The sequence below is a fragment of the Lepus europaeus genome, chromosome 14 (genome assembly GCF_033115175.1).
Source record: "Lepus europaeus isolate LE1 chromosome 14, mLepTim1.pri, whole genome shotgun sequence".
NCBI classification, from domain to species: Eukaryota; Metazoa; Chordata; class Mammalia; order Lagomorpha; family Leporidae; genus Lepus; species Lepus europaeus.
Window position 1 is genome coordinate 93,334,943 of NC_084840.1, and position 25,240 is coordinate 93,360,182.

General features: G+C 49.3%; 1 protein-coding gene across 4 annotated transcripts in view; it reads right to left on the reverse strand.

Annotated features, from left to right (window-relative positions):
- The window catches only part of PDSS1 (decaprenyl diphosphate synthase subunit 1), a 41,630-nt gene that overhangs the window by 12,769 nt on the left and 3,621 nt on the right, over positions 1-25,240 (reverse strand). For 3 of the 4 annotated variants that reach the window (XM_062211164.1, XM_062211162.1, XM_062211163.1), the window contains exons 2-7: positions 22,432-22,496; positions 20,617-20,737; positions 15,792-15,922; positions 8,467-8,608; positions 5,143-5,254; positions 4,935-5,044 (exon numbers count right to left, since the gene is read on the reverse strand). In XM_062211164.1, the coding sequence (XP_062067148.1) occupies positions 4,935-5,044; positions 5,143-5,254; positions 8,467-8,608; positions 15,792-15,922; positions 20,617-20,737; positions 22,432-22,496 (681 nt within the window). Of the gene's footprint in view, positions 1-4,930; positions 5,045-5,142; positions 5,255-8,466; positions 8,609-15,791; positions 15,923-20,616; positions 20,738-22,431; positions 22,497-25,240 lie in introns of all 4 variants that reach the window. The other variant, XM_062211166.1, reaches the window with a different exon arrangement.

The window sequence follows — 25,240 nt, forward strand, 5'->3', positions numbered from 1 at the left end:
GGGAGGTGCGAGTGCTGTGCCAATGGGTTAAGCTGCTGCTCGGGATGCCAGCACCCCGCACTGAAGTGCCAGTTTGACTGAAAGCTGCTTTGCTTTCACTCCAGCTCCCCGCTAATATGCCTAGGTGGCCAGTACCTGGGCCCTTGCCACCCACATGGGTGACTTGGATGGAGTCCCGGGCTCCTGCTGTTGGCCTGACCAAGACCTGGCCATTGCAGCCATTTGGGGAGTGAACCAGCAGATGAACATGTCCCAGTAAATAAATCTTTAAAAAACCAATTAGGGGCTGGTGCTGTGCCACAGTGGGTTAAGCTGCCAGCTGCAGTGCCGGCATCCCCTATAGGCGTTGGTTTGAGTCCCAGCTGCTCCACTTTATAACCAGCTCCCTGCTAATGCCCCTGAGAAATTCAGAGAAGATGGCCCAAGTTCTTGGGCCCCTGCACCCATGTGGGAGACCCGGAAGAAGCTCCTGGCCCCTGGCTTCAGATCGGCCTAGCCCAGGTCATTGCAGCCATTTGGGGAGTAAACTAGCAGATGCAAGATCTCTCTCTTGCTCTAAAATACTAACTTTCAAATAAATAATAACTAAATCTTTAAAAAAATTAAAGATATAAAAACAGTCTTTAAGCTTCAGAAAAGATATTCAGCTTCATCCAGAAAGAAACTAAAACGTCCCTGTGGTACCATTTCTCACCTGGCGGATGGGTGCAAATTTAGACATCAATGCCACACCCAGTTGGTAAGTCTGTGGGGTAAGAGGCAAGACGCTCCTCTCACGCCACACTAGTGAGGGAAATTTGGTGGCGTGGGGTAAAAACACCATGCAATGAGCCCTGTATTTGCCCTGGAGTTTACCTCCCATATAAAAATGCATTCACACGATGATAGTCAGTGTAATATTTATAACTGTCAAGCAAGGGAAACCTAGATGCCCACACACAGCAGAGTAGCTGAGTAAACCACGCCGCATTCACACAGTGGTGCACTGTATGGTATGATGCACCCTCCTGCAAAGTGACACAAAGCAACATGGGACCATTTTCACAATACACCGTTAAGAAAGCAAGGTATGAAGGCGAAATCAAAGCAGTGCAGTGTGCTACACTAAAACCGCACACAGTTCTGCTCTTTTGTGCAAAGGATCCAGAAGCTAATGAGACTGGTTACACAGGGTACAGAGGATGGGGGAGTGAGAACAGGGTAAAGCAGGGGAAGGGGAAGGTATGTTTGATAGACTCAACAACAACAAAATCCTCCAAAGAAGAAATGACTTAGTAAGAACAGGAAGGAACCCCTAACATGAAATAACAATAAACCAACCTATATTTCAAGTAACATAACCACAGTTAGGTGGAGAAAAGGTCGCTTTTGAATAGTGTTTTGACTATCCTCAGGCTAAAGACAAAACGAACTGAAAACAAATATGACAACAGTTAACGGGTCTGTTCTGCACATACACACTAGTTATCGATTTCAAAAGCCCTGTGGTATATTCTAGGGTTGAGCAATTTAGTCTGCTGTGGAGAATGGTGGCCAGGTCTCTCACTGGTGGGGAAGGAAGTTACAAATTCTATAGGGAAAGATGTAAACTATGAATTTGGAGCTATCAGTGACCATGGACAGATACAGAAATACACAGATGCTTGGGTGGGCACTGTGGTACAGCAGTTAATCTGCCGCTTGGGATGCCTGCATCCCACATCTGAGTTCCTACTCCATGTCCAATCCCACTTCCTGCTGATATGCACACTGGGAGAACCAGGTGATGGCTCAAATACTTGGGTCCCTGCCACTCACATGGGAGACTTGGATTGGTTCCAGGCTCCTGGCTTTGGCCTGGCTCTCGCCAGCTGTTGCATCTGGGGAGTAAAACAGTGGATGGGAGATTTCTCTGTGCCTTGTGAATAAGTAAAACTAAATTCTTAATTAAAAACATACAAATTTCTTTTTTTTTAAATTAAAGGATGCAGAAGTCAAGTTATCTCTTCCGTTATCCAAAATAAGAGACAATGGAGTCTTAAAATAAACAACGACAAAGGGTTATAATTCATAGGCTGAAATAAGAATCCAAGAGTCCACGCGGATAAGAGGTGCTTTACAACAGAATGCACACGTCACTGTGGCAAAGAGACAGAGGGAGTGACGGACATCCCCACCAGCTGGCAACCATAACAGTAATCACCACCTCGGGAAGGATCGTTAAGTACTTGTGGATTCTAAAACCAGAGAGTGACAATTTGATGGGAAACAGAAGAACTGCATATTCCGAGAATACCTTTCCCACAAAGGGGACATAAGGACTGGACGCCATGCTCACCAGGCGATGGAGACGAGCCTTGCCAGCAAGGGGGTGGAGACACCATGTGGCTCCGAGTGCCACAAGCTGAGAAGACAGTGTGACTGTTGTGGGCTTCCTGCCTGCCAAACACTCAGAAGCAGAACCCCCATCTTGGAAAAATACCAGACAAACCCAACTGGAGAGGCTTAACGACGCAACTAACCCACACACCTCAAACGGTCAAAGTCATGGAAGACTGCGGAACTGGTTCACAGTTAAAAAAGACTAAAGTTTCATTGCAATGAAATGCAGCACGAGATCGTGGACTGGATCCCGAACCAGAAAATCTCCCCTTTTGTTGTAACAGGATCACGAAAACTGGCAAAATGTGACCCTTGGAACACCTTTCTATGGTGGTGCTCTGGAGCTTTAAAAATCAGGTAATGGGAAGACAGCCCACTGAGGTCAGCCCATGGGCAGCCCTGGAAAGAACAGAAGTTCAGGAAAGGAAGCCATAAGAAAAGCAAGATTACCATGCCCAATTCAGGGTCCACGTCCCAGCTCAGCACTGTCTGGCTGGAACACTGGACAGGCACCTGACCTCTCAGGTCCCATTCCCGTTAGATTTTTCTGGGGAACAAGACAAAGCCCTCATGGGTAAGCTACATGATGCATTTACCTGACTATCCTATGTATATAAATAAATAGCCAATCATAATTAACTATTTTATTATCAGAGTCATGAAGCCCACCCCATGATCACCCTGTCTTACGTGACACCCACTAAGCCTATGATGGGTGCTTTAAACAAGTGGGTGGTGGTAGTGGGGGATGGTACCCTTGGTAGAATGAATGACAAGGTGGTGAGTCTGTCAAATTCCCAAGTGTCTGGAATTCCAGGATAGGAATTCTGATGTTTAAATTTCCCTTCTCTCCTCTTTTTTGGTCTAATTGGCTTTGTACGCATTTCTCTGGTATGGGTGGTGTGTAAATGCTTTTGCATTTGAAATCCCAAGAGTACACAGAGATCGCATTCTGAATGCCTGGCACCTCTGGACCATTTCCGCCCACAGGCGCTGAAACACAGACATGTGTTCTCTGTTTCCTTGTCTCAGCAGCTCTGGGGCTCAGGAATAACTCACACGTGAGCAGGTAGCTCTGGGATGATGCCAGCATGCCTCCTAGTGGACATTCTTAACAAGGGGCGCGCCTTGGTCATCCCCATGGCCACTGTTCACCTGGTCTTGGAAGAAAGAGGTGCTCCTGAGACAAGAGGTGGGCACTCTCTCCGGCTTCGTGGGCAGAGGGGAGTGACCACAATGAACTGAGGCTCCTCCGTGGCGCCAAGGCCACGTCCCCAGACCTCTGGGAGGATGGAGTCCAGCACTGAGTGCATTAGCTCCTGTGCCAGCCCTAAAGCAATGCTGCCCTCCCAGGAACAGTGACTCTCCGTGTTTCCAGCGCCACCGCCTGCCTGTGCCTCCAGACTGCAGCGTCACAGCAGGGCTGTCCCCGATCCACAGGGCCCTGGATCTGCCCGAGATTCTGGCCACAGAGGGTGTGATAACCCAGAGCAGCCTTTCGGCACCCACTGAAAACAGGCCATTCTTAGCGAGACTTAGCATTCACTGCCCACCAGGTTTCCATCTTTCTCCCTCTATTAAACACACTTGGAAACACAAACATAATAGCCTTTTCAATGAAAACACAAAGACGCCCGAGATGGTGGCCAGCAAGTTCTCCATGATTCACATTCCTCCGGGTGTCAGAGTAGATCCTTCCAGGAAGCACACATTGCCCTCATTCTTTCCTGGCTCCCAGCTCCACATGACTTGACCCTTTTCAGAACAGCGACACTTAGCGCCATAAGCAGCCCCAGGAAGAGCTCACAGTCACTAGGACAGCCACTTGCACTTGACTTTCGAGCTCTTCCTCTCGCTTGCTGCTTTAATTATACGGGTCTACACTTACTCGGGTTTCCTTTCTGTGTGCCTGTTAGCTGAGCCAAGTGTGCAGGTGGGCAGTCCGATGGGTTAACGATCCACCCAAGGGCTGGCAATGAATACTGCACATTTTAGTCTACAGAATAAAGACAATATGACCTGATTTTCAAAAAAATACACATGTAGACAGGGAGGGCCAGGAGGAAGCCAGTTACAGTTCATACTCAGTGTATGCCTGGAAAACACGCAGCTTATTATGTTTCATGAGAAAATACTGAGGATCCACTATGCATAAAACAGTACAAACACCACCACCACTACATCAATAGCTCAATTTTCCGCCAAGCGATGATCAACCTCTGAGAACACAACACGTAACTTTTCCAATGCAAAGTGCTGGGAGCAGTGCTTGCAGCAAGTCACGAGATAAATTATTAACGCTAAGTTGTTAACAGCATTTGCAAATCAGAGTGGGGGCAACATGTTATAAAGCTTAGTTTCACTCAATTCTTAGGAGGGAAAAAAAAAAAGCAAAAGTTAGTATCTGCATGCCAAAGGAAAGCTGCCTGTGTGGGGGCTGTCATTCCTTCCCCCTCGACCTTCTGGGACTTGGGGCGCTCTTTTTAAGGCTCTGCGGGGAAGCATCTCCTAGGACGAGCTCCCATGACGGAGCCTGTGGCCGTGTGTAGCGTGCAGAGACAGGACGTACATACTGCTTTACAACTGTTGGCAATCAGGCTGGCCGTCTTCTTGAAGGTTTTTTCCAGGTAGTGTGCGAATCTCTCGTTCTCATTTTCTTTCGACCCTAGCTGCAAAAATTCACCTGGAAAGAAGGAAACGGGGGTCACTGGAGATGCGATTTCACTGCCCGGCTAAACACGAGCGCTGGATGAAAGAGACAAGAAATCAGAACCAACCTACCACGCACCAGGTCTTCGATAACCTGCGTTAAAATAGATATGACAGCCGTATTTCCGATCCGAGCCAGCGCTATCGATGCTGCAGACAGAATCAGATCTCCAGCAAGAACGGCCTGGAAGAAGAAGGGCAAACGCTCAGAGAAAGCAGCGAGGCCAGGGAGCCCCAGGTGACGCGGTCATAGCAGTGAGGCCAGGCACACAGAGCCAGCGGGGTTAGCCTGGACCCTGGATTTCCCCTTTCCTCTTCCTCACCACCGTTATGGAGGCACCAGCTACAGTCTGGGAACACTGCTGGGCCCAGGCTCCCTCTGAGACCCCCTCATCCCTCTCCCCAACTCACAGCTGAAGAAACGGATACCTGGCTTGATCCTCCACCCCCGAGCCTCCCCCACCCAAGAATGTAGCTGTCTACAGTGGAGCTACAAGTGGACCACCTGTTCTGCCTTCAGACCATGTTGCTGTGCCTTCCCACTTGTGTTCCTTCTGCTCAAAAAGTCCTTGCCTTCTCCACTTAGAGCACAATTAGCTCAGACACCTCCTCCAGGAAGTCTTCTCTGATCCACCAGTCTGACTTCCCTTGTGTGTGAGTGTGATAGATACCCGTGCCCACAGCTGCCATCATACTTTGCATGCCAGCCAGTGACGGCCTATTTACCACATTCCTGGAGGGCACCGACTGGGAATCATCGCCACTAGTACTTAGCACGCCCCAGCCCCTAGCACAAAACATGCTTTTGTCGATGAGAACTAATCAGGGAATCTTGGCTCCAAGTTCAATGTTCCTTGTGCCATATTACACTGATCCTCATTCTGAGGCAAAATATCTTTTTCACTGAACAACAGCAATCAGTATTTTTCCAGTCTGCTTTAGACTGTGTGCAGATGACCAACTTGTATTACCAACTAGTTATAAATTAGCCATAGTTAAATCACGTGCTGTAATAAAACCCACTGTAGAGGCCAGCATGAGCGCGGGTTTGTGTCCTGGCTGCTCCACTTGCAATCCAGCTCCCTGCTGGTGCACCTGGGAAAGCAGCAGAAGATGGCCCAAGTGCTTGGGCCCCTGCTACTCACCTACCTGCAAGACCTGGATGAAGCTCCTGGCTCCTGGCTTCAGCCTGGTCCAGCCCTGGCCACTGTGGCCATCTGGGGGGTGAAACAGCAAATGGAAAACCTCTCTCTCTCTCTCTGCCTCTCCCTCTAACTTTGATTTTCAAAAAACAAACAAACAAACCCACACACTATCTATACAGCCACATTAATTTGCATATTTAAAGATATACATATTATATGTTATGGTTATTAGTCATTAATGCTAGGCTTTACAGCAATTTATAGAAATTTCAAGATTAACATTTAATAACTCTAATTTCTATAGTATTTTAAATAGTGATATATATTTTACAAATTAATCATTTTTCATGAAGGGACTTCACAACATTTACAGAAAGGAATTAAAAGATAAATATTATTAAAGATGTTTATTAAAGATAAATATTTATTTTGGTGCAAAAAACTTTTAATTCCACGCACATGACAGGTCTCCGAAATGTTCATACAAAAGTGCATTATGAAAAAACTATACATTTCAAAAATTTCTCATACTAAAATAAACTTATCTTTTAATTCCATTTTCCTACATATGTTTTGAAGTACCATTGTACAATATATACCTTACGTAAGGTATCCCAAGGTAAGGGCACACGTACGAAGCACACACCGTAACACACACGTGTCCATGGAGCCCCACCTCCGGCCCCTGCATTATCAGCAGCCCCGCGCTTGGGACTCCTGGCCTCAAGGAGCCTGCAGGCCAAAAGATGCCAGCCAGTGAAGATGAAGCTCTCAGACTGGGGCGGGGAGTGCAAGGCAGGAGGGGCTGAGAAACACAGGCCCAGAAGAGCCAGGGCCAGTGTAGAAGGCTCTGTGTGAACCCGTCTGTGTGTGGGGCCCTGGGTAGCTCTGGTGTTGAGGCAGAGAAGGGAGGCAAGGGCAGCAAAGCGCCCTCCTCATCTGCACTCACATCTCTAGTTGTCTTCCCCTGCCTAGGCGAGGGCTCCACACTGGGTCTGCTCCAGGCCTTGCCCAAAAGGAGCCCACTGCCTTCAGGGAGCAGTCACAGTCACTCCCCGGCCCCAACAGCCCTCTCCCAAACAAAACGCCATCCTTTCTACAAACTGCAGGAGTCAAGTTCACAACCAAATCACCGGTCATGTCATGGTTGTTAAGCAAAACCAGCCTGTTAAGATGAGGATGGGGGCCGGTGCTATGGCTCAGCAGGTTAACACCCTGGCCTGAAGTGCCAGCATCCCACATGGGCAATGGTTCCAGTCCTGGCTGCTCCTCTTCCGATCCAGCTCTCTGCTATGGCTGGGAAAGCAGTAGAAGATGGCCCAAGTCCTTGGGCCCCTGCACCCGCGTAGGAGACCCGGAGGAGGCCCCTGGCTCTTGGCTTTGGATCAGCTCAGCTCTGGCCATTGAGGCCAACTGGGCAGTGACCCATCGGATGGAAGACCTCTCTCTGTCTCTCTGCCTCTGCTCTCTCTGTGTAACTCTTTCAAATAAATAAATCTTTAAAAAAAAAAAAAATGAGGATGATGAACAGGAGAATCAGGTGCTAGGAGCAGTGGGGGAGGGAAGCGGGTGGGTTCCGCCAACCTGTGTGCTCTCCAGCAGAGCGAGACACCAAGAGAGAGCCGGCTTTCCGGGCGGGCGGAGCGCAGGCGTGGGGGTGCCTGCCCGCCAGGGGCCTGTGCATCTCCATTTGCTTTTGTTCAGCCTGACCACCGGTCTTCAACTTCAATCAAAGCCCTAACTTTGCGCACTCCCTTTAGAGAATGCTAATCAAACAGGGAACTGTGCTTTAAAATACACTCACGTGAGCCGTCCCAAGGACTGAGCGCCTCGACTTGAAGAGGTAAAATTTTCATGGTAGAACAGTATCCCAAGTTTTTCCTTTTTTTTTTTTTTAATTAATTTGCCTTGACAGTTGTATGAGCGGCACTAATCCATAAATGTCTAAGGAATGACAGTGAATCTGAGTAACTCAAGCCCAGGAGCCAATTGCATGGTTCCTCATGAAATGTACTTTTTGGCTACTCATGGAAACCCCTATCCTTACAACCAAAGGAACCCTATGTGAAAGTGCACAGTGCAAAACACCAAGCTCTCCAATAGCTGCACGCACGGAAGACAACAGCGGAGCAAACATCTTTTTGAATGACAGAAATCTGGAGACCCCATGTGACCCAAAGATCAGACGATGTAGCAAGAAAGATTTTTTTAAAAGTTAAAAAACAAAACAACAACAAAACAAAGCACCTACCTTCTTTTCACCCCAGATCTTATTAACTGTGTGTTTTCCTCTTCTAGAGCTGGCATCGTCAATAACGTCGTCGTGAACCAGACTAGCAGTGTGGATCATTTCTGCAATTAAGGCTACGGAGCGCTGGCTGGCTTGCACGTCTCTAGTTAACAGAAAGCAATGCTTTTTAACAGAGACGCCGCCTAGAACCTCCTCAGCACCCATCTCGTGAAAACGGGACATCGGATCTAGGATAAAGAATTTTATTTCTCTAAGAGAAACTGTATAAACACCTTGCGTTCCCTACAGAGCCACTCTGGGCACTTGGAGAACATTCAACAATGCAGGAGAGGACCTGGCAAAGACTCTATGCACTCCATGCTCAGAGGTGGGATCTGTACAGTTAACCAAAACAAACAAACAAAGGTAAAATCTCACATGCCTGGCCACCGGGCTGAAGAATCACCTTTATGTCCTACAGCTGCCTGGGTCAGTTGTTCAAATTAAAAATTAGGTGACAATAAATTTCAGGATGGATGGGGAACACAGGTGAGACATTTTTAAAAGTATATTTTGGGGCCGGCACCGCGGCTCACTAGGCTAATCCTCCGCCTGTGGCGCCGGCACCCTGGGTTCTAGTCCCGGTCGGGGTGCCGGATTCTGTCCCGGTTGCCCATCTTCCTGTCCAGCTTTCTGCTGCGGCCCGGGAGTGCAATGGAGGATGGCCCAAGTGCTTGGGCCCTGCACCCACATGGGAGACCAGGAGGAAGCACCTGGCTCCTGGCTTCGGATCAGCACAGTGCGCCAGCCATGGCGGCCATTTGGGGAGTGAACCAGCGGAAGGAAGACCTTTCTCCCTTTCTTTCTCTCCCTCTCTCACTGTCTAACTCTGCCTGTTAAAAAAAAAAAGTATATTTTGGGGCCGGCATTATGGCACAGCAGGTAAAGCTGCTGCCTGCAGCATGGACATCCCACATGGGCGCCAGTTTGAGTCCCGGCTGCTCTACTTTTGATCCAGCTCCCTTTTAAGTGCCTGGGAAGGCAGTGGAAGATGACCCAAGTGCTTGGGCCCTTGCACCCCCGTGGCAGACCTGGAGGAAGCTCCAGGCTCCTAGCTTCAGATCGGTCCAGCTCGGCCATTGAGGCCATTTCGGGAGTGAACCAGCGGACAGGAGATGTCTCTCTCTGCCTCTGCCTCACAAATAAATAAATAAATCTTAAAGTATATTGGGAATGCCGTCATGGTGCAGTGGGTTAAGCTGCCATTTGTGACATTGGCAACATCCATATCGGAGCTGCAGCTGACGTCCTGGCTGTTCCATTTCTGACCGTCTCCCTGCTCATGTACCTGACAAGGCAGCAAAGGACAGTCCAAGTGCCCGAGACGCTGTCACCTCCACAGCAGACCTCCCAGCCCTGGTCGTTAAGGTCTTTACAGAGTGAATCAGCGGACAGAAGATCTCTCTCTCTTTCAAATAAATAAATAAACAAACCAAAAGAAACCCCTATTTTTGAAAAAGTATATTAGGGAAATGTCATTATGCTCAAAGCTTTTAACATGGACTTAAATGTGTAGCGTAGCAACTTCAATAACCAAGAAAGGATGTTTACCTTTGCACTGGAAACTGAAATTTTTATTTCCCAAGTGTAACACCAACTATATGATAAGCTTTCTAAGGATTTTACAGTTAAAAGGCCAGGTCCCAGTTTTTATTTATTAATTTTAAAAATTTATTTGAGAAGCAGATAAACAGAGAGCTGCTATCTCCTGGATCATGCCCCAGATGTCAGCAGCAGTGCCCAGGTGAGAACCAAAGCCAGGAGCCGGGAACTCAATCTGAGTCTCCCACGTGGTGGGAGTACCTGACCCACCACTGCTGCTTCCCAGGGTCTGTGTAGCAGGAAGCTGGAGCCAGAAACAAAAATGAGGCAGGCACGCATTTTAACCGCCAGGCCAACCACCTGCCCACTGCCCCTCCAGTTTCTTTTTAATCATCATGATCCACAGGGAGTATTAAAAGCTAAATTTCAAGGGGGTAAAATTGGGGAAATAACCAACCAAACCTTTTGAATATAAGACATATGCCTGACTTAAATGCATTCTACCAAAACATCCCATGTATTCCAATGGCTTACTTTTCAAGTATTGTCAGGTTTTATCTCAAGAAGGGAGAAAAAGGGACAGAGATGCTAAAATAACTTTTTCTTCAAAAATCAAATGTGAACATCGGAACAAATTAGAGCCCATTCTAATTCCTCAGCCCAGTGGAAAGCAGTACTGCAGGGTTAACTACAGACACTGACTCAGCAGGTGACGACCTTCCATGCTTTAAACACGATGTTCAAATAGGCCCACTGGCTGGGTTCTCTTACCTAAGGCCTTAGAAGCCAACTCAGACCCTTCCAGAAATGCTGTTCATTATTTATTAACCTGTCACAAGAGTTACCAGTTCTTACTACTTGCAGATGAGAACAGATTCTTCCAGGGGGACGGACAGCGACAGCTGTGAAGAGGAGGGGTCACATCACCACTCAAAGCCACTCCAGCTCTGCTGGGATGCTTCATCCCACCCAGACTGCCAGGGCTAAGATCAGCTCCATCCTGACTGCAGCTTCCTGCTGACGCACATGCTGGGAGGCAGAGGGTAATGGCTCAAGTGCTTGCTTCCTGGCCACGCCTGTGGGACACCCTGTGTGCTCCTGGCTTTGGTTGGGCCTTGTCTCAGCTTTTGGGAGGCATTTGGGAGAATGACCCAGCAGATGAAGATCTGTGTCTGTTTCTGTCTCTGTCTTTCCAATAAGATGGAAACAAATGTAATTTTAAAAAAATTAAAGAGAAACACTTCAGGAGATGAGAAAACAAAAGGTTTGGCTGACTTAAGAGCCTCCTCTGAATCCCTCTTGGAGATCCTTGGATTCTGCATTATGGTTTTCAGGACAATTGACAAGGCTCCAGCTTCTTTGAACTGAATGCACAGGAAAAGATGTAGACTTTACAGTTTTAGTCACAAAGGCCACCTCTTAGAGTATTTTCTCAGTTGACTCTCCTCCCGAGATGGACACTCTCTAAGAGCTGGCAGCATCACGTTAATGACGGTGACGGCCTCTCCCCTTTCTCCCGCATTCCTAAGGGGGCCCACTGCATGATCACAGATTACGGCAGCACACGGGGCTCCTGCCGGACGCTCCAGGGATACGGCAGTGCTCGCTGACATTCTAGGGTTTGGCTTTGCAATCTGATGATATTAAACCAAAGGTTTCTTATGATATTTTAGAATGTCATAGGCTACTACAGATGCATATTAAAATGTCATTTTGCATGGCCAAATTATGGACGGATACGCTCAGGATTCCTGCTGACAACAAATGCCATTTGGCACTGATGCGGCCTCTTCCTAGAGCGAGCATCCCATTTTGGATGCTTTATAATTCTATTGGATGCATTTCTTTTCCCCACACAGTTGGGCTTTAATGTGTGTCAGCTTCCATCTGGAAACCACCACCACCACTTATTGCCTAGTGTGGCATGCCGGTGGCACGGGTGACCAAACTCACAGATGACAGAACTGTCCCACACTCCTTTTAAGATGAACTCTTCTACACCTTCAGAAAGCTGGTCACCTTTTCACTTCCTCCCATGCCATCACGGCTACGCCTTCCCCACTTCTGGGAAGGGTGACAGGCCAGGTGCCACGAGAGGCCCTCAGTCAAACGCCTTCGTACAAACACCTGCTGCCAGGAAGAGTGTGTGAGGAGTCGCCAAGCCCTGCAGGACATTCTTCTCCCTTCATTACATTAATATAATTTTTCTTATAATTTAGAAAACCAATCACACATAATAACAGATAGAATAACACAATGACCCACCCCAAACACTGAATGCAGCTGACTTACTATTTTTCCCTATTTACACCAATACAGAATATGAAGTCTGTAAAAAATTACAAGTGGGGCCAGTGATGTGGTGTAGTGGGTAAAGCCATTGCCTGAGATGCCAGCATCCCATACCGGCATGGGTTTGAGTCCTGGCTGCTCTACTTCTTCTTCTTTTTTTTTTTTGACAGGCAGAGTGAATAGTGAGAGAGGGAGAGACAGAGAGAAAGGTCTTCCTTTTTGCCGTTGGTTCACCCTCCAATGGCCGCTGTGGACGGCGCATCTCGCTGATCCGAAGCCAGGAGCCAGGTGCTTCTCCTGGTCTCCCATGGGGTGCAGGGCCCAAGGACTTGGGCTATCCTCCACTGCCTTCCCGGGCCATAGCAGAGAGCTGGCCTGGAAGAGGGGCAACCGGGACAGAATCTGGCGCCCTCACCGGGACTAGAACCCGGTGTGCCAGCGCCACAAGGCGGAGGATTAGCCTGTTAAGCCATGGTGCTGGCATCTCTCTCTCTCTCTCTCTCTTTTTTTTTTTACAGGCAGAGTGGACAGTGAGAGAGAGAGAGACAGAGAGAAAGGTCTTCCTTTTGCCATTGGTTCACCCTCCAATGGCCGCCGCGGCTGGTGCGCTGCAGCTGGCGCACCACGCTTATCCGATGGCAGGAGCCAGGTGCTTCTCCTGGTCTCCCATGGGGTGCAGGGCCCAAGCACTTGGGCCATCCTCTACTGCACTCCCTGGCCACAGCAGAGAGCTGGCCTGGAAGAGGGGCAACTGGGACAGAATCCGGTGCCCTGACCGGGACTAGAACCTGGTGTGCCGGCGCCGCAAGGCGGAGGATTAGCCTAGTGAGCCGCGGCGCCGGCCTGGCATCTACTTCTGATCCAGCTCCCTGCTAATGCACTTGGGAAGAGCAGAGGAAGATGACCCAATGCTTGGGCCCCTGCCACCCATGCAGGAGACCTGGATGAAGCTCCTAGTTTCAGCCTGGCCCAGCCTAGGCTGTGTGGCCACCTAGGGAGTGAATCAGCAGATGGAAGATCTCTAACTCTTTCAAATAAACTTTTTTTTTTTAAGATTTACTTATTTTATTTGAAAGAATTACACAGAGATAGGAGAGGCAGAGAGAGAGAGAGAGAGAGAAGGAGAGAGAGGTTCACTCCCCAGTTGGCCGCAAGGGCCAGAGCTGCGCCGATCCGAAGCCAGGAGCCAGGAGCCAGGAGCCAGGAGTTTCTTCCGGGTCTCCCACATGAGTGCAGGGGCCCAAAGACTTGGGCCATCTTCTACTGCTTTCCCAGGCCATAGCAGAGAGCTGGAATCGGAAGAGGAGCAGCCGGGACTAGGACTGGCGCCCATTTGGGATGCTGACGCTTCAGGCCAGGGCGTTAACCTGCTGAACTGCAGTGCTGGCCCCTCAAATAAACTTTAAAAAAGTACAAAAGTGTGTGTGTACGCGTGTGCAAGCATGTGGTGGGAGCTGGATGCTATCGGCATCAACATCAAAAGTGGCTTGGCTCTCAGGAACAGAGAGCGAGGGACACCTGGGAGGTCAACCTGCAGGCCCTTCCCCTCTCACTGCCCGTTCTCCCTCAGGGCCTCAAGAGCACACCAGGCTCACAGAGAAGTCTCTCTCTTTGGTGGGAACAGTGGTTTTTGTTTTTCTTAAGAGCTTGGTTGTGCCAGTCATTAGGATTCACCGGCAGTTTTAATATCACAAGAAAAGAACTGGCATCCAAGGGCAGCAGCTCCTGGAGACTTCCACATTTACCTCCAGACAAGACAGATGCCCGCTAAGCTGCGTCGTACGTGACGCAAGTTCACACTGCAGTTTGTTTTCTTGCCACTGAAGCCTCCAACCCAAGGAATATATGGGGAGTGATTCCTTGTCGGTGTCCTGGATCTGTGGCGTGTCCAGGCTGGCCTGGTGCAGGGAGACGGGGGGGCCACACGCTCCCGACTACTGCAGCGCAATGCAGCGGTCAGCTTTTCCAAACTGGACATGGGTATGAAAGTGGGAGGTTCACTGACCACAGACAGACACAGCAGCCTCGTCCCAGCCTGCCTGGTGCGGGAAGCGCCTATCGTCCCACGTTCACAGGTCCTGCCTCCCTCCTGCTCTCACTCATGTTCTTACACTTGAACTTGCACTCACCAACCACAGTCACCAGCTCAAACCTCCTCCCCCTTCGAAGCCTTCCATTACTCCAGCCTTTACTTCAAAGACTCATTCTAGCGCTAAGCAAGGACCCATCCAAAGGGCCGTCTCCTGGTTCGAGACAAGACCATTTCCTCAGGTACCAGTCTCCTTGCCTAGCCCACGCACAGCAGCAGCAGCGGCTGCTCAGGGAACCAGAGCACTCAGCAACCAAGGAAGGTTCCAAGCTGGACAGTGAGCTGCTGCCATCGCTGTGAGTCTTCCCAAGACAGTCTCCTGTCATCTCTGTTGTTACAGAAGCCAGGAAACTTACCGCCTCTGGATGTAAGATTCTTATCACACCTGGGTTCTTAACCCAATGAATAATTTAATTACTCAGCTTAACAAATGATTTAATTATTTGATGAGTGAATAATTAGCTGATGTTACAACTGAGTCATAACATTACTAACCATTTCATCAAGTAGCCAGCTTTGGAAACTGGACTAGTTTCAATGTATCAACAGACCTGCGCACAACACAGCTAGGGGAGCCCTACTCTCCTGATCCTTGGCAGTGACACGCCTCAGCACTGGGGGAGCTTCCCTCAGGAACGGATGGTGCCAAGGTCAACGCCAACAGGTGCCTGTCAATGAGGCTGCTGAGCAGGACGGCTTTGGCTCGTCTGAGGCCGAGGCAGACACCACGCTCCGCTATGTTGAGTACAGCAATCCTATAGACATTTGCTTATTTATTTTAAATCTGATTTCAGGCACAGAGAGGGAGAGACAGGACAGAGAAAGCGCCCACTCACTGGCTCACTTCCCAAATGCCCACAGTGGCTGGGCTGGGGCCAGAAGCACAATCCAGGACTCCTCTGTTGTGGCAGGAACTCAATTACTTGAGCCATCACCCCTGCCTCCCAGGGTCTGCACGGATGGAAAGCTGGGAGTCAAACCCAGGCACTCCACCGTGGGACGCGGGCAGTCCTACCATCAGGCTAACTGCCTGCGCCCAGAAATCTTCTTAAAGCTCTTGGTTTATCTGGATGCTGTGGTAAAGTACGTGCTGCCCTACAGTTAGGGCGGGTTTTGCTGAAGGCGTTGAAGATTTTCTAAAATGTTTATTTGTAGCTGAAGTGGTTTTCTGCAAGGGGCCGATGTTAACAAGTCTGGAAAAGGAAGACGCCATCAGCCAAGATCCCAGCGTGACTGGGCGGCTCACATCACAAGCTACAGCTGACCAAGAGGCTTCTTCGATAGACGCTACTAGGGGAACAGTAACCCTGGCCAGGACACTTCCCAAACAGAGGTCGACGGCAGCGTGAGAGCAGCCACTCACCGGGAGTCGTTGTGGTGGATGTTGCACGCTCGGGCCATCAGTACCACGATAACTGGCCGGAAAGCCTTGCCTTTCCCGTCAAAGTAGTACTCGGACATCTCCTTCAGCTCGGCGGTGGATATGAGCAGCTCCTGAAATGCAGCTTCTCTGTGTCAGAATGGCATCACAGCTGCACAGCAAGTCAACAGGATTTCTTTTACAAAACTCTGGCTTCATTTCACTATACTCACGTCCGTTGGGAAATTCACCAGTCAACTCTGCTGGACAAGACTCCACCATGAGCCATCATCCCAAGTGCCCTGCCTGCCGGTAGTTACACAATGCTTGGCCTAGCCTCCCGTGGGGGTCTCAGGACTGGGCGGGTCCCGGCACCTGCCTCACCACCTGTCTCTGCAGACAGTAGGAGGACGCACTAGGTGGCCCAGGACTCCCAGCTAGTGACAGATGGACGGAGAAAGGAGCAGAGGCTGGTTAGTGGTTTGGAAGATGGATCACAGAGGAAGACAGACAGACTGGGAGTCTGAACAGCAGCCTAGGCATGTCCTCGGTGGGCGGCGAAGCCAGGCACTGGGACAGGGAGACAGAGAACACTGCTGCCGGGGAGCAGCAGCGGGGGCCCGGAAGCCTGGCTTAGACTTCAGGTGGCAAAAGACATCTCCCAGGTTCACCCAACTAGGAGGTGCTTACAACTGAGGTGGGGAGATCAACATTTTAAAAGCATTGAAGGGCCGGCGCCGTGGCTCAATAGGCTAATCCTCTGCCTTGCGGTGCTGGCACACCAGGTTCTAGTCCCGGTCGGGGCACCGGATTCTGTCCCGGTTGCCCCTCTTCCAGGCCAGCTCTCTGCTGTGGCCCGGGAGTGCAGTGGAGGATGGCCCAAGTGCTTGGGCCCTGCACCTGCAAGGGAGACCAGGAGAAGCACCTGGCTCCTGGCTTTGGATCAGCGCGATGCGCTGGCCGCAGTGCGCCGGCCGCGGCGGCCATTGGAGGGTGAACCAACGGCAAAAAGACCTTTCTCTTTGTCTCTCTCTCTCTCACTGTCCACTCTGCCTGTCAAAAAAAAAAAAAAAAAAAAAAAAAAAAGCATTGAAGTACGGCAGTGGGACTACAGTGGTAACCTGAACAACACTATACATTAAACATGTTAAAAAGGCAGAGGGTAAAGAGATCAATACAGGTTAGGAAAACGGAGTAGTGCACAGGGAAGATAAGTTTTGACAGGGATTAGGAGAACACACTGGGTTTTGACAGTGAAGAGGAGAGAGAGCCTTCTAGGCAACGGGCATGTGTCTCTGATGCTCCATGTGCTACACCCAATCAGCGCTTACTCCTCAGGAGCAGTGTGGGCCAGGAATGCACGCTTGGCCAGGCTCAGGTGAGCACCACCACCCAGCAGCCCAGCATTAGTCCCGCTCACTGGATTCCTGACTCAGCACCGTGCACCGCGGCCCAGTCCATGGACGCAGACATAAGGAAGACAACCCTTGCCTAGGAGGAGCCCAGGGTCTAGGCGAGGGGAAGTGAGACAAGAACTGCAGGTGCAATGACCTGTCACGGAGGTCGCACAGGGAGGACAGCAGCAAGAACGAAAGGACAAGAGACGTGCGGTGGCCGGACCAGCAGCGGGGGACTGATGGCGAAAGACAGACGAGGAGGATGTGGGGTGGGAATCCAGGTGTCCTCCCTGTCCCCAGGCGGTACCTTCGAGAAACAGGGAAAGCAGAAGAATCATTTGTGGAGAGAAGGGAGACTACGTGGAGCTGCCTGCGGAGCAGTTAGCTACACGGCTCTGGGGACACAGTGCAATCTGGAGGAGAGCTATGACTGGGGAGGGCTAGCTATGGAAATGGGACAGAAAGGTCACACATAGAGGAGGGGCCACCAGAACCCCAGGAGATGCCTAGGTGGAGGTGACAAACTCAAGACATGGCCCAAGGATTAGGAGCACAAGGAAAGTGGGAAGCCAAGCAAACCGAGTTCCAAGAAAGGGGAATGGTCAACAGTGTCTAGGTTTGCTTTTTTTTTTTTTTTTTTAACTTGAAAGTCAGAGTTACAGAGAAAGGAGAGGCAGACAAAAAATGACCTAAATGAAGGATCTCTGAGTGAGATCCCGGTGGAAAGAAGGGGCCATCAAAGAAGGAGGTACCTTTCTCTGAAGTGAGGAGAGAACCTCACTGTGATATGGCCTTGTCTAAATAAGGTCAGAGTTTGTGAACTCAAGAGGCTTCCATAGCCTTGGCAGCTCATGACAAGAGCCTCGGGTGATTACTGACGTCATAAATAAGAGTGTCAATTGTTCAATCAACAACAGGAGTCACCGTGCACTTGTTCCCCACATAGGACCTCTGTCCTTAATGTGCTATACTATGAGAATTAACGGTGAAACTAGTCTTCAAGCAGTACTTTGTGTGTCTGTGTGGGTGCAAACTGTTGAAATCTGTACTTGGTATATACTAAGTTGATCTTCAGTATATAAAGATAATTAAAAATGAATCTTGGTGAGGAGTGGGATAGGAGAGGGAGTAGGAGAGGGGATGGTTTGTGGGTGGGAGGGTCGTTATGGGGGGAAGAGCTGCTATAGTCCAGAAGTTGTACTTTTGAAATTTATATTTATTAAATGAAAGTTTTCTATTGAAAAAAAAAAAATGAGAGGCAGAGAAAGAGAGACAGAAGTCTTCCATCTACTGGTTCACTCCCCAATTGGTCACAATGGCTGGAACTGCACCGATCTAAAGCCAGGAGCCAGGAGCTTTCTCCTGATCTCCCACACAGGTGCAGGGGCCCATCTTCTACTGCTTTCCCAGGCCATAGCAGAGAGCTGGATTGGAAGTGGAGCAGCTGGGTCTCAAACCGATGCCCATATGGGATGCCGGTGCTACAGGTGGCAGTTTACCTGCTAAGCCACAGCACCGGCCCCTCTGCTGTTTGTTTTTAATGTTTATTTCTTTCATCTACTTGTAAGGCTGAGAGCGAGAAGAAGAGAAAGATCTCCCTTCTGCTGGCTCACTCTCCCAAAAGCCTGCCAATGGCTAGGGCTGGGCTAGGCTGAAGCCAGGAACCAGGACTCCATCCCAGTCTCCTACGTGGGCGGCAGGAGATCAAGCACTTGAGCCATCACCTGCTGCCTCTCAGGCACATTAGCAGGAACCTGGATCAGAAGCATAAGCCGGTAGGACTTGAATGAGGCATCTGATACAGGATGTGGGCATCCCAAGCAGCAACTGAACCTGCTGTGTCACACACCCAGCTGGTCCAGGAAGACAAAAAACAAAAGGCATCATGGCATTTGCTGAATGGAAGCTACTGGTGACCCAGACAGAAGTAGTGCCAGCGGTAAAGATGGGACGAGGCCGCGGTGGCGTCCATGTGAAGGGCAAGGGCATGACAGATGGTAGTGAACACTGTAATGGAAGGGAGGGGAGGAGGGAGACACAGGGTGAGGGGATGGTCCTTTTAAAAACCAAGATGGAGGGGCTGGCGCTGTGGTGTAGTGGGAAAAGCCACAGCCCATGAACCATCATCCCACACAGGCACCGGTTCAAGTTCTGGCTGCTCCACTTCCCATCCAGTTCCCTGCTAATGGCTGGGAAAGCAGCAGAGGATGCCCCAAGTCCTTGAGCCCCTGCACCTATGTGGGAGGCCCAAAGGAAGCTCCTGGATCCTGACTTTGGACCCACCCAGCTCCAGCAATTGTGGCCATTTGGGGAGTGAGCCAGCAGATGGAGGATGTCTCTGTCTCTCCCTCTCTCCAGCTCTTTCAAGTAAATAAATAAATCTTTAAAAAACAAAACGAGTGAGAGCCTGTAGATGGAGGAAGCGGAGCAGCAGTTCCCATGGAACTGAGAATGAATCAAAGATGGGAGTTGGAGGCTGAGGAGTGACTCCTGAGCAGGAAGGGCCGTCCACGGAGGTGGGAGGAAAGGCAGCCAGCCCGCGGGGCAGGGGCGCGGAAGCAAGGCCGAGGGGGCTCCTCTCCCTGCTCTCTGCTGCGTCCGTTACAGAGCACATGGTGCTGCCAGAGACTGCGAGCCAGCTGCAGGGGCCTCGGGGACAAAATGGAGAACTCGGAGGGGGCAGGAAGCTGACGAGGGGCCTGTGGCCAGCTCCAGGTTAGAACCACATGAGGTGCGCAGCCACTGCAGGTCTTCAGGGAACACAGATGAATGAAGAAAGCCGTACCCGGGGCAGGCTAACACTGACCTCCAGAATGACACCAGGAAGATTGCTGCGGGAGTCACTGAGGGGCAGTGGATAGGAAAAGGGAAGGTTAGCTAGCTTAGGGGCCGGCACTGTGGCACAGGCAATTAAGCCTCCATCTGTGATGCTGGCATCCCACATGGGTGCCAGCCGGAGACCCTGCTGCTCTACTTCCAATCCAGCTCCCTGCGAATGCACCTGGGAGAGCAGCAAAGGATGGCCCAAGTGCTTGGGTCTTTGCATCCACTTGGGAGACCTGGAGGAGCCTCCTGGCTCCTGGCTTTGGACTAGCCCAGCTCTGGCCATGGTGGGCATTTGGGGAGTGAGCTAGCATGTGGAGGATCTCTCTCTAGCTCTTTCTGTAATTCTGCCTTTCAAGTAAATAAGTAAATCTTAAAAAAACAAACAAAAAAAAAACACATACTCCAGACTCGTAGCTTTGGCCTGGCCCTTTGCTTTTCAAATAAAAAATAAATCTTTAAAAAAAAAAAAAAAAAAAAACTTGATCATTCCAACTCATCAAACTTGCAATGGCATTGTCTCCATCTGAAAAACCTGTATTATTTTATAATGATGAAATTTATACTAAGTTTTAGTAAACTGAAACATTAGGATCAAAAACACCGACCTTTCTGATGTCCTCGTACAGGCCTTTCAAGTCTCTCCACCCAAGTTTAAAAGGATCAGAGAATTTCTCACCACTCCGTGTTTTACTGCAGCAACACACAGCCGGTGTCGTGTGCTGAAACCTGGGATGAGCAAAAATGCACATGACTTCATGTATAAGTCCGTATCATGTTCACATACATGTCGCACGTATATCAGAGCACTTCAAAAAGTTCATGGTTGAGGCCAGCATTGTGGTGTATGGGTAAAGCCACTGCTGTCTGTAACACCAGCATCCAATATGAACTCTGGTTTGTGTTCCGGCTGCCCCACTTCCATTCCAGATCCCTGCGAATGCTCCTGGGAAATGCAGCAAAAGATGGCCCAAGTGCTTAGGCCCTGCACCCATGAGGGAGGCCTGGATGAAACTCCTGGCAACTGGCTTTGGCCTGTCCAGCCCTGGCTGCAGTAGCCATCTGGGGAGTGAATCAGCAGATGGAAGATCTGTTTGTCTGTCTGTCTCTGTGTAACTATTTCAAATTAATAAATAAATCTTTAAAATGGAATTAAAAGGCAAGTTTATTTGGGTGCCAATTTTTTTTTTTGAAATTTACACATATAAGGGGTCTTCAAAAAGTTCAGGGAAAATGATGTGTATTATGGAAAAAACTTCAAGTGAATTTAAAAAAATTGTGGTCCCAAAATAAACATCTTTTAATTCCATTTTTCCATGAGCTTTTTGAAGTGCCTAGATACGAAGTAGAGACAGATGATACAAAATTAAGCCCAAACACTTGTTGGAAATTAAGCAAGGCTCTGAGAAGATCATTACATTTTTTAAAAAGATTATTTATTTATTTGAAAGAGTTAGAGGGAGGGAGAGCGAGAGCGAGAGATCTTCCATCTACTGGTTTATTCCCCAAATGGCGCAACAAGCCAGGGCTGGGCCAGGCCAAAGCCAGGAGCTTCATAGAGAGCTCCCTCGTGGGTGGCAGGGGCCCAAACACTTGGAACATGTTCGCTGCTTTCCCCAGGCCATCAGTAGCAAGCCGGATCAGTGGAGAAGCTGGGGCACAGACTAACACCCATATCAGATGCTGGTGTCAGAGAGTAGCTTTACCTGCTCCACCACAAAGCTAGCCCCAGGCCATTACAATTCAGAAAAACATTCAGCGGGACTCTATTCTTGCTAAGTGATATATCATTGATCATTTTTATAAGCAAAACCCTGAAAACTGACAAAATCAAACAAAGACTGAACTCTGTTCATTGTGTTCTGGGTTTAGATCTCATTTTATAAATCTCATTTTATTATATTCCTATTTTTTCTCTTTCTCTCTTTTTTTCTTTCTTTCTTTGACAGGCAGAGTGGACAGTGAGAGAGAGAGACAGAGAGAAAGGTCTTCCTTTGCCGTTGGTTCACCCTCCAATGGCCGCTGCGGCCGGCGCACCGCGCTGATCTGAAGGCAGGAGCCAGGTGCTTCTCCTGGTCTCCCATGGGGTGCAGGGCCCAAGCACTTGGGCCATCCTCCACTGCCTTCCTGGGCCATAGCAGAGAGCTGGCCTGGAAGAGGGGCAACCGGGACAGAATCCGGTGCCCGATCGGGACTAGAACCTGGTGTGCCGGTGCTGCAAGGCAGAGGATTAGCCTATTGAGCCGTGGCACAGGCCATTATATTTCTATTTTTTCTAAATAGTAGAGATCACATAGAATGGACACTGTGGCACTTAAACAATATAATAAACTTGTTGTCCTAGCCCTCAACAATTTAGAATAGAAATTTACTGGAAATATGATGAACAATGTAGGCAGTTCCAATATGGATTATATACTTACCGTGACATACTACACACATTTGGAAAAGCAGATGTGAGACTCTTCACAAGATTAAAACAGAGCATCTATAAAATAAAAGTACCAAGAAATTTATTAGACTATTCCTGAAAAACTTGTTTAGAACCCCATTTAAAAAATGTATTTATTTATCTGAAAGGCAGAGTTCAGTAGAGAGGGAGCGACAGGAGAGCTACCTGCTGGTTTACTCCCCAGACGGATGAGGCTAGGAGCCTGGAACTCCAGTTGGGCCTCTTTGGGCCTCTCACGTGGGTGGTTGTTGTTTTCTCGGGAGCATTAGCAGGGGGTTGGGTTGAGAGTGGAGCAGCCAGGACTGAACTGGTGCCCATATGTGATGCCACTTTACCACAGTGCTGGCCCATAAGAACTCACAATCTATAATACATTTAATCTTTATCTTTTAATCACCCACTTACAAGTAGATTGCAAACTTTGAAAAAGGATAATTTATTCAAAAGCAATACTTGTCATTACACAAAGTATACATAAGAGAAAAGCAGAAAATAAAAAGCACCTACGGCCAGTGCAGCGACTCACTAGGTTAATCCTCCACCTGTGGTGCCGGCATCCCAGGTTCTAGTCCAGCTCTCTGCTGTGGCCTGGGAAGGCAGTGGAGGATGGCCCAAGTGCTTGGGCCCTGCACCCGCATGGGAGACCAGGAGGAAGTGCCTGGCTCCTGGCTTTGGATCAGCGCAGCGCGCCGGCCATGATGGCCATTTGGGGGGTGAACCAATGGAAGGAAGACCTTTCTCTCTGTCTTAACTCTGCCTGTCAAAAAAAAAAAAAAAAAAAGCACACCTATAATCTATCCCTTCCCCCAAAGAAAGCCAAAGTTCCCATATTCATATCTATGTTTTAAAGATTTATTTATTTATTTGAAAGGTGATTTACAGAGAGAGACAGCAAGAGCTGGTTCACTCCCCGAATGGCCGCAACAGCTGGAGCCAGGCCAGGACGAAGTCAGGAGCCAGGAGCTTCATCTGGTCTCCCACCTGGGTGGCAGGGTCCCAGACACTTGGGCCGCCTTCTGTTGTTTTCCCTTGCATTAGCAGGGAGCTGGACTGGAAATGGAGCAGCCATTGGAAGTGGAAGATGGCCCAATTGTCTGGGCCCCTGCCACCCATCTGGGAGACCCAGTTGAAGCTCCAGGCTTCAGTCTGGCCCAGCCCTGGCCATTGCAGCCATTTGGGGAGTGAACCAGCAAGCAGATGGAAGATCTCTTTCTCCCTCTAACTCCGCCTTCCAGATAGATAAATCTTAAAAAATAAAACATCTCCCTCCCATTTGACTAAGATTGGTCAGAGAATAGCATTATGTATATTATTTTCAAATTGTAAAACAATTGAGATCCCAAAGGCATCATACACGCCAAATGGCAAAAAGGAAAAAGATTGCAATATTAAGGAAGGAATTTACATTTACACAAACACTGCCTATTTGAAGTTGTTGTTCCTAAATGTATTTTGGAAATAGTGCTTCTGGATAAGTCATGCTTAAGCAAACAGGGCACAGCAAGTTAAGCCACCACGTAGATGCTCACATCTCACATCAAGAGTGCTAGTGCTGGGCCGGCGCCGTGGCTCAACAGGCTAATCCTCCGCCTTGCGGCGCCGGCACACAGGGTTCTAGTCCCGGTCGGGGCACCAGATCCTGTCCCGGTTGCCCCTCTTCCAGGCCAGCTCTCTGCTGTGGCCAGGGAGTGCAGTGGAGGATGGCCCAAGTGTTTGGGCTCTGCACCCCATGGGAGACCAGGATAAGCACCTGGCTCCTGCCATCGGAACAGCGCCGTGGGCCGGCCGCAGCGCACTACCGCGGCAGCCATTGGAGGGTGAACCTTTGGCAAAAGGAAGACCTTTCTCTCTGTCTCTCTCTCACTGTCCACTCTGCCTGTCAAAAAAAAAAAAAAAAAAAAAAAAAAAGAGTGCTAGTGCTGGTTCAACTCTTGGCTACTCTGCTTCCAATCTAGCTCCTCACTAATGCATCAGAGAGGCGGCACAGGATGGCTCAAGTCTTGAGTTCCTGCCAACCCCAGGGGAGACCTGGATGTAGTTCCTGGCTCCTGCCTTCTGCCTGGTTAGTGCCTACAGTTGTAGCCATTAGGGGAGTGAACCAGCAGATAGAAGAGGGATCTGTTTCTCTGTCCTTGTTTCCCTCTGCCTCTCAGCCTTCTAAACAAATAAATAAATCTTAACACAACAACCTCAGCAGCACATTTCAGTATTATTAATCAGATTCAAGAACAACAGCAGACAACTCCTACAAAATTCGGAGGTGGTAACAAATATGAATATTGGGCCAGGAATTGTGACAGGCACGGGGGACCGAAAGATACAGGTGGCCAACCCTGAAGAAATCAAGGCTATAGGAATTTTTTGAAAAGATTTATTTATTTCCTTATTTGAAAGTCAGAGTTACACAAAGAGAGAAGGAGAGGTCTTCCATCTGCTGGTTCACTCCCCAATTGGCTGTAATGGCTGGAGCTGCACCAATCCGAAGCCAGGAGCCAGGAGCCTCTTCCTGGTCTCCCACGTGGGTGCAGGGGTCCAAGGATTTGAGCCATCCTCTACTGCTTTCCCAGGCCATAGCAGAGAGCTAGATTAGAAGAGGCGCAGCTGGGACTCAAACTGGCACCCATATAGGATGCCGGCACTGTAGGCGGCGGCTTTACCCACTATGCCATGGCGCCGGCCCCTATAGGCATTTTAAAAATAGTAAATTCACTAATCTAATGAGGTAGGGTCATTTGAAGCAAAGATTTTGACAAAAAAAGGGATGAATTCAGGACAATGAA